Raw genomic sequence first — 13,771 nt, 5'->3', positions numbered from 1 at the left:
GGCAGAAGTCTGCATTAAATGGTACAGTAACACTAGGATTCATGCACGATGAGAAAGAGGGAGGATGAAGGGAGAAAGCCAGCGGTGGTATTGCGTGTTCTTCCAAGGAGCATGTGTCTAGTTAGGAGGACACAGCAAGTTTCTAGGTCTCCTCCTCCCCATGGGGTCTGTTTATAAATACCCAGCTAGCATGGAAGTCACAGATTCCATGTTCCCCAACAACCCTGACCCATTTCTAGTGCAATGGTGTGCTCAATTTCCTAATTTGGACATGCAGTTCACACTTCCATGTGCTCTTATCTTATTGAATGACCACCCACGAAATTTTGAGATATTTTAAATCAGTCCTCACATGTCCTGTGTATTGACTTTTTATATGTAAATAATTCAGCCTCACCATAGCCTCTCAGTTTTTGCCATGTCTTAGGGCTTGTAGACATCTTCAGCATGCCCTCCAGCTGTATGGTTCCACAAGTGGAGTATCTTGTAGAGACTCATGTGATCTATGAGCCCAATAACCAGCGAGCGCCACTGATGGCGGAACAGGGAGACAATTCAAAGATAGCTCCACCATGCAAAGGTTTTATAGACAGTAGATTCTCTCTGCACAGCAGATGAGTAAAGACATTTTAAAAGTCTCCCTGCCCTTTACATCTAATTGGTGCTTAACCGTGTCCTGCTAATAAACTCTACTATGTTCTGATTCATCTTTTACAAGACCAGGGTGAAACGCTGGCTTATATCATGCGCATTCCTCCTGTCCTGCCCATCAGAGCCTTACATCGCAGGTCATATTCCCACAGGGCTCTTTCCTTCATTCTTTCTCCTCCTCTCTTCTCTCCCTCTTTCCTGGCTTGCCAAATCACCACAGGCGGGTTTGAGAAGGCAGATCAACGGCGAAGGAATAAATAGAGAAGGGGGGGTGAGGGTGGTGGTGGTGGTGGTGGTAGTGGGCGGGGGGTTGGGATTCACTCAGTAATTTGGTGCAGCAGGTTTGATCTGTGCTTGAAGTTCATTATAAAATCAGTTTCAATTACAGCAAGGCGGGCTGCTGGGTATCAAGGCCAGCCTAATGCCTTGTTAATGAGGCACTCGGAAACTCACATACACACACAAACACACACATGCTGCTCTCATTATGTACAAATCGGAGTATTGCAACGTCCCTGGCCTGCTCTCTTCTAATGAATGCCAGCGTGGTGTTTATGGCTGTGAGGATGTGAGCTGGTTTCTGTACTCGTCTTTTGTGAGACCAGGCCCAGTTAGCCTAAACACCACCACAACAGATTATTATGCACCATAGTCTCTGTCTGCAATGACTGAACTCTGCCATAACCCCCACCGCCCCACCTTTCATCCGCTGCTGCGGTCCTGCCATCCATTTCTGACACACGCACCCAAAGGCATAATGTGTTTCACCCTTAATGAAAACCATGCTTAGGCCCTAATGAAAAGGATGAAGAGCATTGATTGGGCTGACACAAACACCAGTTCACAGGCACTCACGGAAAGACACACATACAAATGTTCAGTCTGATAAATTGGATGGGAAACATTGATTGTCCATCTGAAGGCAACTCTAAAAGATTGTTTCTTTTTTCTCTACCGGTCGGACAGAGCAGCTCCTTTGTTGATTGGAGGGATTAAGTCGCTTGCACGAATCGATCTGTGAGGAGCGACAACGCGAAAGATAAAAAATTGTCAGACGGCATTGTGTGTCTGTGTGTATGTGTGTGTGTGTGCCCTGGTCTGACTCAGAGGGTTTTGTCATATGCTGACACACACCGTAGTACCACAGCACGTACACGACCGACACTGACACTGAAACACATGCAAGCAGCATGTAGAGTGCCAGGCTGGTTTGCACCAGCCAGGCAGACTGGTTGATGAGAGAAGGCGCTAAAGCCACTTGGCCCAACAATCTGCCACATGGTGAGGGCAGAGGAACCACAGCACTGTCACTCTGCTGTAAATCCACGGACACACTGCGACAGGCAGACAAAAACAGACAGGGAGAGCACGTCCACCACAGGAATCTGTGGTCTGGATTCACTGTTATCCTAAGAATGTCAATTGCCCTCCTATATCGCTCCATAAATGTAGGCCACTCCTTTGACAGGGAAAGATTCTTGATTGAAAAATTTGGAAACTCAAAACTGTTGAGGGGCTGTGGCTAATGTCTAACAAAACATTTACCCCCCATGAAAACACATAAACACAGCAGTGGCCTAAAGCCTCAGAGGCTTGTAGTAAATCTGAACTGTCTCTAATAGAATAATTAAATCATGTGGAAATGTTCGTGTGCCAAGAAGTCACACACTTAAGAGTGTGATGGTTAAATCTATCAACAGCTTTCTGTTTGCCAAAGAGTTTTGCAGATTTTTAAATATTTCACATTTTCCTGTGGTGATAAATAGCATTTTAATGATCTTTAGATCCCGTCGAAGCCATGGAGGACCATGCCTCCTGTTCTGCAGCCAGTTCCTCTGCTGGGAGGCAACATGGTAGGACAACCAGACAGGCCCACAGCTGGCTCCCACCGGGTCCTGCTAAGCCTTGTTAAGGACAGTTTTAAAAGCTGTGAACTGACCTGCAGATAAACAGCCCTCTGTCAGCTACACCAGGGAATTGTTCTGGGACTGTGCTGGGTCCTAAGTAGCAGCCGGCCCGAAACACACAGACATGCATGCCCACACTAATGGGGTTTAGTGATGTCTGTTTCCCTGGGACCATCTGAGACTGATTAGAGTTTGTGGCCGTTCTGTACTAAATGACCAGGCGTATGTTTGTCTGTATATTCATTTTGTTCTTTGACAGTTTTTTATGGCGAAATTTTGTCAGACCTTTTTCTAGTTAACTTTGCGTCAGCAGCTCTCGGGCTCACAGGAAAAAGTAAACTGAAAGAAGTAATATTTCACCACGCAGCAAAGGTTTCAGTGGACACTTTGCAGACACCCAGAGGATAAAGACAAATCTCGCAAGTGAGGACAAACAAGTGAGATCATTATTGATTTCAGGATCTCATATGAGAACGTAAGAGCTGGAAACTGTAAATGTTATACCAAGAAGAAATATGACTTTTAGCTGAGGCCTTAACACCCTCGTACAAACTGAAACAGAGCCTTTTCCCCTCCAGTCTTTTTCCACAGTACTTTAGTATTCAGATTGTTTATTGGTTCTGAGGATGTTATGACTCCGACATGCCTGGACCTATTACAGCTGGGGAATAGATCTCCGCTAATATAATCAGGCCAATCACCAAGGGTCAGAGGTGATGGAGGGATTACTCAGCTCTGTTGCCATGGCAAAGTCTATTGTTTGGTTAACTGATGGTATCTTCTCTCCTCTCCTCTCCTCTCCTCTCCTCTCCTCTCCTCTCCTCTTTTCTCCAGACGTCTGGAGCAGAATGGGATTAAGTCTGTTCCTCCCGGAGCCTTCTCTCCCTACAAGAAACTGCGTAGGATGTAAGTACAGCAGTACACTCACCTCAGGGCTAAATAATACAGATGAGAACAAGAAGTTGAGGGCTGGAAAAAGAAGGGACAATTGGCACTCTTCTCATTCCACTCTTTAGGAGCATGAAGTATTTATTTTGTCTGTGCCTAAAGAACATATTCCTGTTCTCAGACTTGGGGTGGCATGGAAAGCAAGCACTCAGATGCTACATGAGCATAATAACAGCTCTCAACTTTCATTGCTGTGCACTGGTATTCCCCTGGCTAGTGTTGTGTCCAGTCTGTGTGTGTTGTGCCTACATTGGCAAATTGTAAACTGCGGCTGGGACGATGATGAGGGGACGGAGAGTGTGCTGGAATGAGGGCTGAGGCTTCGCTCTCTCTGGGAGTGAACTGCAACGGGCTGGTAGTTGAGACTGAGTGGTTTTTTGCCCGTTCAGCCAGCTGTCTGGTCACCTAGCCAGCACACACCAGTCTGCCAAACCCATAACTCCAACACCACCAGGCCTGACCGACATAGCAGCAAGGAGACAGAGGAAACGGAAGGTCAGGGAGTTGCTCTGCCCTTCTTAAAGGATTCCTCGCTGTTCTGTCATCCAACTCCAGGGACAGTCGGAGGTTCAACTGAGGTGAACACAGTCGACAGACTGAAGCAGCTGCTATCTTGTTGTAGCTCCAGTAAAATCTCATGGGAAATTAATATTTATTCTTACAAAATTAAATGAATTTTTTTGTCATTACTACGAGTTGAAAAAATTATGAACCATGTGAACTCAAATAGGTCAGTAAACCCTTAAACTGGACATGCACTAAATATGCAATATGCAAATCTCATGTTAACAGGAACGGAGCAGCTGCTATGTTATTGTAGCTTCACTGACCCTGGATAGGAAAAACATTTTTATTTATAAAAACAAAAATTAAAGTACAAAATTATTTCACTATGTGAAAAAAAATCTCATAGACTGGTCCAGGTTAGGGTTTCACATCAAAGTAAATTAAGATTTTATGAAAATCTTAATCTCTATGAGATTTTTTTTCACGAGGCGAATTTTACACTTATTTTTGTTAATCTAATCTTAACCCCACAAAAACTGTGTCAAAATGTGTCTAAATAAGTGACAGTTCTTCAGTGAAAGCAATCTAACAAATTATGGTTGTCATACATTATATTTACAAACCAGATTTTAATAGCAGTTTGAAAAAAATCAACAAGTAAAACAAACTGCTGTGTCATTGTATTTGTTCCGGATCCTAATCTCAAGGTTAATTCATAACCTCTTTCTTGTCTCTATAAGTAGAAAAACTGTGAAATTTGTGGATTTTAATCAAGCACGCCAGGTTTTCACATTTAGTCAATGAAACTCTTATAAAAATATCTTAACTTCAACCCCCAAAAAAAGAAACAATATAAAGTTACTCTGTTTTATTAAATTTGATACTGAATTTTGTGGGATTCATGAAACACATACAAACCAGATTTAATGGCTGTGAGAATTTGTTGCTCTCTGCCATCTGGCCTCCCAAACAGACGTGACCTGCTACTGTTGCTGCTGCTCATCCTGCATTTAGCAACAACAGTTCGTGGCTGCATGTCTGCGTTGACCCACGGTGCCTCTGTTGATTCAGCTTGCTATGTGCCCTTGCTGGCCTGGGCTGTCCTGTCCTATATGTCCAACACCCTCAGTGCACATTGTGTGCAGACAGCATCGATACATCATGATGAACATGGTCACTCCTCTGGGTCAGGCTCTTCACATGTTCATATGTATGTTTTATATTTAGTGGTTTCTGGCATATTGTGTGTGGAAAATAGTTTAACATTCGATTATAAGGCAACGTTAGGTAAGTAAAGGTTATATATAGGCTTTTGTGTTTCTGTCTGTGTATTTGTTTGTTTATTTGTGGCATGCTCAGGTATGTGTGCAATGCCTCTCCTGACCCTGCCTGTCCTCTTCTCCCAGTAAATGCCAACCACACATTCTCTTTCACCTTGTCCTGGTTTGAATGACCTACGCATGACCCGCTCCTTAAGACAGGGATGGAGTAACAGCCCTCACACACTGACACATACACAAACACACACACACACAGTGTCTGAGTTTACAGACACACACCAGTGCAGATGTTGGCCTCTTTGCCAGGTTTTTGTTTCCAAGAAACCCCAATCCTTTGCAAGAAGACAAATGGGTACTTATTTAACTGTTACCCCCAAATGAGAAAATATCCCTCTTCTTCACCACATGATGATTTTCCTTCAAAGGTATCCAGTCGACTGGAGTTCAGTCCACATACTCCATTAACTCTCTCTCTCCATCTGTCTTTCTCTCTTTCTGTCCCACTGTTCCTCATTTACTGTTGCACTTACTCACACAGACACACACATGCACACATATAAACACATAGACACATAGGCTTAGTGGTTATCCTGTGGGTAGAGGCCTGTGGATCCTATTAACAACAGTTACGTTCAGAGGCAGTCTACTGTATTTTGCTTTGGATTTCAGCCCTGCACCCCATTTTTACTCTCTCACACACACACCATGATAAAAGGCAGGGTTGGTTGATAGGCCACAAGTAATACAAGTAAATGTTTTGATTGGCTGCGAGACTCTAACCCGCTCCATTTCGTCAAATCCCTTGAAGGGACGCATCATTAGATATGGGAGAGAGCTGGAACTCATCTTCATCCAGTTCACACTACATTTGCTTCCCCCTCACACACCAGTGACAAGCAGGGGCCTTACAACCACCCCTCCTTCCTATGAGGGTGACACCCAGCTGACAGTGGGGTCAGACCTCCCACAGGAAAAGGACTTTGCCAAAATCTCTGTTCCCTGAACTAATTCTCTGACCTTCTTCAACACAGAGACCTGAGCAACAACCAGATCTCAGAGATAGCTCCTGATGCCTTCCAGGGCCTGCGTTCCCTCAACTCCCTGTAAGTGGCCCCGGGCCCAGTTTTTGCTTGTGTATGTGCATAAATATCCACTTGGTTGTCATTTCCCGCGTGTATAAAGCAAGTCTGTGTTGTGATTTCCCAGCGTCCTGTATGGAAATAAGATCACCGACCTGCCCAAGGGGGTGTTTGACGGCCTCTACGCCCTGCAACTGCTGTAAGTGGAACACACACACACACACTGCTGATCCACTGCAAACATACATACCAGCCACCCTTTACTCCCACTCAGTAAAGGAGTCATAACCTTCAAAATAAACTTTGTACAAGTGCATAGTTTTGTAGATGGAATGCATAATGAATGAATGCAAAAGAAACTCTGACAGGCTGCCCCCTCCACCCCCCCACACCCCTCTCTCCCCGTCTCTCAGGTTGCTGAATGCCAATAAGATTCACTGCGTTCGTGCCAATGCCTTCCAGGACCTGCAGAATCTCTCACTGCTATCGCTCTATGACAACAAGATCCAAACCCTTGCCAAGGGCACCTTCACTTCATTACGAGCCATACAGACCCTGTGAGTCAAACACACACACACAAACATGCTGCTGTACATGCTCTGACACATACTGAGCCGTCACCATAAAACATGAGCCAACACAGGAGTTGTTTACTCACAGGTCTGTGTAATAACACAGGAATGGAATCGTGAGGGAGAGAGGGGAGTAAATCTATCATCTTCACAAACACGCGGACACACACAGCTTCTGCGGCCGGATCGAGATCAAAAACAGCTCCCACTCTTTCCACCACTGTTACTCAGACAGCATCAATTCTGTCTAAATGAATGCCTCCTTTTTTTTTTTTTTTGTTCCAGTAAACAAGGCAAACCACACGCAGTTATCAATACAGACCCCACACTGTGGCGTCCAGCATGTCTGAAACACACTGAAAGTTTTCAACATTGCTATCTACATATGCCAGCTCAAGACATACAGGACACCTGTTGAAGATGATGGATGGTGCTGCCCCTTGGCTCACACCACACATACACTCACATATAGAGGGCACTGGGTCTAAGGGTCTCCGTCTAAAAGAGGCTTCTTGTTTTGCCTCCATTGTGAAGTCTGGGTAAAAATACATGCTGAGCCTTCCCACAGTCTCCAGTCATCCAAGCTGACTACATAATGTGGATGGCAGCACACACTCTTTAAACTGAAGTAGGGTTGGGGAATATGGTTAGATTCAATTTGCCGATATTCATAAGAACACTTTGCTATGTCTATGTATATTCAGTTAAAGTTATAATGTTTTAGAGATGATTCAATTTTGTGGTCATTCTGGATGCTGTATCGTATTCAATTTTTCTGCATTATCCTGAAAAGTGTTTCTAATATTTTGTCAACCTCATTTATAGACCTAATATTAGCAAATACAAGTTATTTATTTCTATATATAACACTAAATAACTCACAAGCAGCAAACTTAGCAGATTACTGTGTTTTACTGTTTCGAATTTTATGAGACCAAACTTTTAATATGTGTAAAATAAGAACTTAAGTAGCTAAATTTGTTGAAGCTGTCTCTAACTTGTAGCAAGAAAGCAGATAAGCTCATATAAGCTCATATCATGACGATATGGTTGAACTTAAAATCAATAAACACTGATATTAGATTTCACACTGCTGGTGTTTGCTACGGTCCCAGGTGACAGTCTGTACTAAGTCTGTGGCACCAATGTCTAAATATAAACATACTACTTGTAATTTTTCCTTCTTGATCTTTATCCCATCAGTTTTCATGTGTGCTCCTTTCCCCTCTCTCATTCTTCCTTCCCTTTCTTCTTCTGTCTACCTCCCTTATCTTTTCCCCTTCTTTTTCCAATCCACCTCTCCCCCTCCCTCTCTCCTCTCCAGTCACCTGGCCCAGAACCCGTTTATTTGTGACTGTAATCTGAAGTGGCTGGCAGATTACCTGCGCTCCAACCCCATTGAGACCAGCGGCGCCCGCTGTGCCAGCCCTCGCAGACTCGCAAACAAACGTATCGGACAGATCAAGAGCAAGAAATTCCGCTGCTCTGGTAGGCTCCGTCTACACTGTCTCCAAATGTCTCCCTCTTATTCCTCTCTCCGACTCTCTATCTCTCAGACAGGCTTTGTTGTTTTTATTCCACTTGTCTCTCACCGCTCTTCTCTTACCTACTCTCTTTCTCTCCGCTGGGAGTGGCTTTTATTGTTCCCTCTACCTCATACCACATTTAAAGAGTGATCATTCCTGGCAAAAGGTTTTATTCAGCCGATCATTTGCTGTGCCGGTGCTCCTCAATCAATATCTCCCCAGACAAACTTGGGGCCAAGGAGGGAGGGATCGTTCGCTGTTTCTCCATTTCCCCTACGTATGACCACGTTGTGAGTCTGGTTTCACATTCAAACCACAGTGAGCTGAGATCACCAGTCCAGGCTGGTGTAAGGGCTGGAGTTTCTGTACGTGCCCGCCATTCCTCTGCCCTCTGCCAGTCTCAGGCTCCTGTCTGTCACAGCCTCCATCTCCCCTCACCCGCTCATCGCTCTCTGTCTGCCAGGCTCAGGTTTCCCTCACAACCTCTCATCCCTTCACCCCTCTGCCCTGCCTACCCAGGCCTCACCATCCCCACTCCCCTCCACCCTGTGCCCACTATAGTGTTCATGCACTGCGCTAGGCTGTCTGGCACTCTCCACTGCTGAGGTTTCACACTTCTTTATAGCCTCATTTGTTTGGCTAGACCTGCTGAAGAAGGCAGTCCATGTGTTTTTCTCTTTTTTCCTTCTTTTTTTGTCTTTTTCCTTCTTTCTTTCTTTCTCACTGTCTCCCTCTTTCCCTCATGTCACTCTTCCTTAGCAACAGCCAAATATTTACCACCCTTTAACATCGTTACTAGCTTCTCTACATTGCCATGCACAGAGATAGCCCTATGCTTCTCTGTTTAGCAGTCATATACGTTGAGTCATGTGTCGTCATATATAAGCTTTATATATGACTGTTCTGAAGCATAGCGACACCACAGCTATGCAGACCAGACTGGTCTCACTGACATCCGTCCCTCTTTCTTTTCTCCATCACAGCCAAAGAGCAGTACTTCATCCCAGGTGAGTGGCTTGTAAATGTTCACACCTATCATTGCCTTCATGTTTTCTTTTATTATCCACCCGCAGCCATGTAGCAGCATCATTTTTTCCATTACCTTACTCTTCATTTAAATACCCCCCCTCACAGGTTAAAGGATGATTTCAGTTTATTACAACTTGGCTCATATTTTTTTGTTGTAGAATGATCATACAGGTTTTAAACAAACCCGCAGGTTAGTGAAAGTTATGTGGAAGCAAAAACAAGAAAATGGCAAAATTATTGACCGGCTTCTTAGCTCAACTTTGACCTACCATACTTGCCATAGTTTCGTGCAAATAGTCCTCCTGAACAATGCTGGACATAAGACCTAAGCTGTAATAAACTGAAAACATCTTTTAATGTGGATGATGGTAGGATGAACTTCAGAGGAAATGGTCTGCACAGAAAAAAACCCACTGGGCATTTAAGGGTAAAATGAGCTGAAATTTGAGCAGTGGCCTTATTGATGCTAATTGTGCCCATGAGTGACTGAACCTATGTGTGCATTTTAATGTGATATACATGTGAGAGCTTCTGTTTCTCCTCAGCCCTGTTTTCCTTACAGTCTCAGCAAATAGAGTCAAAAGGACATGGCTCTTTGCTTTGGCATGAGCACAGACAGTCACTCACCAAGAGGGGCAGAAAAGGAGGGAGGGGGAGGCAAGGACAGAGGGGAAGGAAAGTGTGTCCTTTCTATCAGTAAAAGCTAAAGAAAATAAAGCCCACCAGAGGACCCAGATTCCTATCAGCGGACGTTTCCGGACCTCTTAACAAGAGCACTTCCAAGAAAATAACTAGGAGGAGCAGTGATGTGTGTCGAACTCTGTCTGTGTGTGTGTGCGTGTGTGTGTGTTTGTGGTGGAGACGCTTGTGTGATTCAAGTCTATGCCTGTGTGTCTGCGTACGTGCTTGTGAGAATTAATGTGCTTTTGTGTGCTAAACTGAGATAAAGCTCTACACTGGCTTAGAGAACAAATGGGAGTACTATGTAAGCAGAGGAAAGATCAAAGCCAAATGTGATTAATGAGAATTTCACCCTCCCTGAATGATAACAATAAAAGCCTCCACAATACACACACACATGCACTGAACATGCACAATCACTGACGGCACGGGAATTTCATAATACACTGATAATGAGGAACCAAGCTGCAGGGAATTATGAGAACTTCTACAACTCCAGCGATGAGTCATTTTGCGCCTCGGAGAGGGGAAAACCTCATCCCTCTCCTCTGTGTTTTCTCCGGTTTCGTTTAAATCTGCTGACAGTAAAAGTGTCACCACCACGCTTTTGTGACGATGATGACTCAGGCTCACGAATCTCCCCCGGCTCCCCTACATCCTCAAGATCAAAGTGCTGTGCTGTACTTTCATTGCTTCCGCTGGTGCAGGAAATGCCTTGTCCTGTTGTCTGGCATAGGGAAGGACAGCTCCTTAATGAACTGCATCACTGTGTCTTTCTGCATGCTCCACTGAGCCACTCTGAGAGGTGGCACACTTTCAGAAAAGTTTTCACACAGGCAGCCAGAGGAAGCCTTTCCGTAAATTCACTCCTTCGCTGTCCAACCATATTCTAATAAAGTCAAGGATGAGGGTTTGGGGTTAGGTTATGGTTTTACATGCCGTTCTATTTATTTGGACAGATTTTTGATACTCAACTGTAGGATTTTGTCCTGGTTGTTTGAGGTTTTCCTGCTCATGATTGTGGTCAGGGTGCCCCACAGTGTCCTGCTGACGTCATCTCCAAACCTCAGGCTGAGAGGTGCACCGACGTGAGCATGCAAAAAAAAAAACAAACAAAAAGGGAACCAGACACAAAATGATATCCTAACACAAAATGCAGAACTGTTCCATCTAAATGGAACATATGCGCACATATATACACAAACACTGAGACACAATGCACACACTCTCAGACACACACACATGTTCTAAGTGGATCCCAGTGCTGTTCCATTATTGAGCAGCCATGATGTAACTGGCAGCATGCTTTTTGGCACGTAATGTCTATTCATAGACAGAGGAGGTGCAGGAAAACGTCCCACACTCCCCCTTGCTGCCTCATTCTTGCTCCTCCTCTGTCAGGACAGACGTCTCTGTGCGCCTCCGCCACCCACCTTCCCTTTCTCTGTCATGTCTTCTTTACCTCCTTTCTCCCTTTTTCTTTCCTGCATGCATTTATATGCCTCGTGCCCTCCTTTTTCTGTTTCCTCCCTCTACTCCCCTTTGACTCCACCTGTCTACACACTTCTCCTGTGCAACCACCACTGTCTTTCTCTCTCTTTCTCTCTCTCTCTCTCTCTGTCTCTTCCTCGGATGCTCTGCTGCACTGAAGCTGGCTGTCCAAATCTTCTTTGGCACCCCTATCTCAATCTCCCCTGCTACTGTTCTTTTCACCCCACTGCTCCCACTCTATCGCCTCTCTAAAATAACTCGCCCGCCCACCCTTCCATCCCCTCGCCCTCACCCATCTATCTCTCTCCGATGAACGGCTGCAGTTCTTTAGGGCACTTAAGGCTAAAGATTAGTTAGGGAAGCTGCTGCTCAGGTCACAACAGGACAAACCACTGACATACAGCTGTGGTGGGAGCAGATGCGTGACTGAGAGCATCATGGGAAAGTGTGGCGCGTGTGCTGTTATATGGATGAGGCTGATGTCATATATATGATATAAGAATATACGTGTTGGCATTTTCTCCCATTCAGGTACAGAGGACACCCGTCTGAATAATGCCTGTAACAGTGACCCAGTGTGTCCCCCCAAGTGCCGCTGTGAGTCAAACGTAGTGGACTGCTCCAACCTGAAGCTCACCAAGATCCCTGAGCACATCCCCACATCCACCACTGAACTGTAAGCAATCAGGAAAAAAAAGGATATTGTACAGGAAGAGATAAAGGAAGGAACTTTTGGACCAAGCAAAAACAAAAACTCACTGAATATTTCAGGAAAATAATAAATTTGAATGGATTGATTTGTTTGCATGGTTAAACTTTTTTGAACTTTTTCTCTCTAGCCGCCTTAACAACAATGAGATCACCACTCTGGAGGCAACTGGAGTTTTTAAGAACCTTTCCCAGCTGAAGAAAATGTAAATGAAACTTGCATTTTACTTTTTAACAACAGTCATTCTCTAGATACTGCACATTTAATTCTCCGACATGCTTTCATTTCCCACAGTAACCTCAGCAACAATAAGATCACAGAGATTGAGGATGGCGCATTTGAAGGCGCGTCGTCTGTCAATGAGCTTCACCTCACGGCCAATCAGATCGACTCGGTACGAAGCGGGATGTTCCGTGGCCTTGAGGCACTGCGGATGCTGTGAGTGATGCACAAGCACATACGGTCACACGCTCAGGCATGTTGGCGTTTCTAAAATGCGAGATAACATTTCAGAGTCTTAGCCTGAAGTATTTCATTTCCTCCCTCTTCAGGATGCTGAGGAACAACAAGATCAGCTGCGTCCACAACGACAGTTTCACGGGGCTACACAACGTCCGTCTGCTGTCTCTGTATGACAACCAGCTGACCACAATCACACCTGGAGCCTTTGACACTCTGCAGACCCTCTCCACCCTGTGAGACCCTGACACACACACACACACACACACACACACACACACACACACACACACACACACAAATGCACACCATTAGTTGAGCATTTCAAGTTTCAGTGATCTTACAATCTGTCACTCTCTCCCAGTAACCTCTTGGCCAACTCCTTCAACTGCGACTGCCGGCTGGCGTGGCTCGGTGATTGGCTGAGGAGCAGGAAGATTGTGACAGGTAACCCTCGCTGCCAGCGTCCCGCCTTCCTGAAGGAGATCCCTCTACAGGATGTGGCTCTGCCTGACTTCCGCTGTGAGGAAGGTAGGTGATACCAACTACCCATCACGATTTGAGTCCACTTTTCTCTCTCTTATTTAGACTGTTTGAAGATTTGTTGCAGCTTCTCCACTTTAAATGAAGTAATCTGTCTCTTTGAAAGGAGATAAACATCTTCATTATAGTGGACGACCTCCACTGTGTGTGAAACTAAACTGTCTGGGTCTGACTGATGAGGATTTTCACATTGCACCTTGCTCCATGACACGTTATGAACAAGAGCTGCTTTAAGTGTCTGAGATGATCTTAAATAATGACCGCTATTGTGCGACTCTTTTGTGTACTGAATAGATTGCTGCTCAGCAGTTCCTGAGCTTCTGGTCGATGCTGGGCTGAGTGGAGCTATTGAGTTGTTTGTCTTATTGACCAGTCAGCCTATTTGCACT

The 13,771-nt window shown here is 44.9% G+C and overlaps 1 protein-coding gene across 8 annotated transcripts in view; it reads left to right on the top strand.

The window, feature by feature from the left end:
* slit1a (slit homolog 1a (Drosophila)) overlaps positions 1-13,771 on the top strand; it is an 87,654-nt gene that overhangs the window by 57,252 nt on the left and 16,631 nt on the right. For 5 of the 8 annotated variants that reach the window (XM_071480658.1, XM_071480657.1, XM_071480656.1 and 2 more), the window contains exons 10-20: positions 3,393-3,464; positions 6,325-6,396; positions 6,500-6,571; positions 6,786-6,929; positions 8,269-8,432; positions 9,454-9,477; positions 12,203-12,347; positions 12,511-12,585; positions 12,675-12,818; positions 12,932-13,075; positions 13,204-13,370. In XM_071480658.1, the coding sequence (XP_071336759.1) occupies positions 3,393-3,464; positions 6,325-6,396; positions 6,500-6,571; positions 6,786-6,929; positions 8,269-8,432; positions 9,454-9,477; positions 12,203-12,347; positions 12,511-12,585; positions 12,675-12,818; positions 12,932-13,075; positions 13,204-13,370 (1,223 nt within the window). The remainder of the gene's footprint in view (positions 1-3,392; positions 3,465-6,324; positions 6,397-6,499; positions 6,572-6,785; positions 6,930-8,268; positions 8,433-9,453; positions 9,478-12,202; positions 12,348-12,510; positions 12,586-12,674; positions 12,819-12,931; positions 13,076-13,203; positions 13,371-13,771) is intronic. The other 3 variants (XM_071480655.1, XM_071480662.1, XM_071480660.1) reach the window with 1 other exon arrangement.

This window comes from Trachinotus anak, unplaced genomic scaffold (genome assembly GCF_046630095.1).
Source record: "Trachinotus anak isolate AG129_WGS33_773 ecotype Australia unplaced genomic scaffold, CSIRO_AGI_Tana_v1 ptg000007l, whole genome shotgun sequence".
Classification (NCBI taxonomy): Eukaryota; Metazoa; Chordata; class Actinopteri; order Carangiformes; family Carangidae; genus Trachinotus; species Trachinotus anak.
Note: the sequence above shows the minus strand (reverse complement) of the source record. Positions and strands in the feature narration are given on the sequence as shown.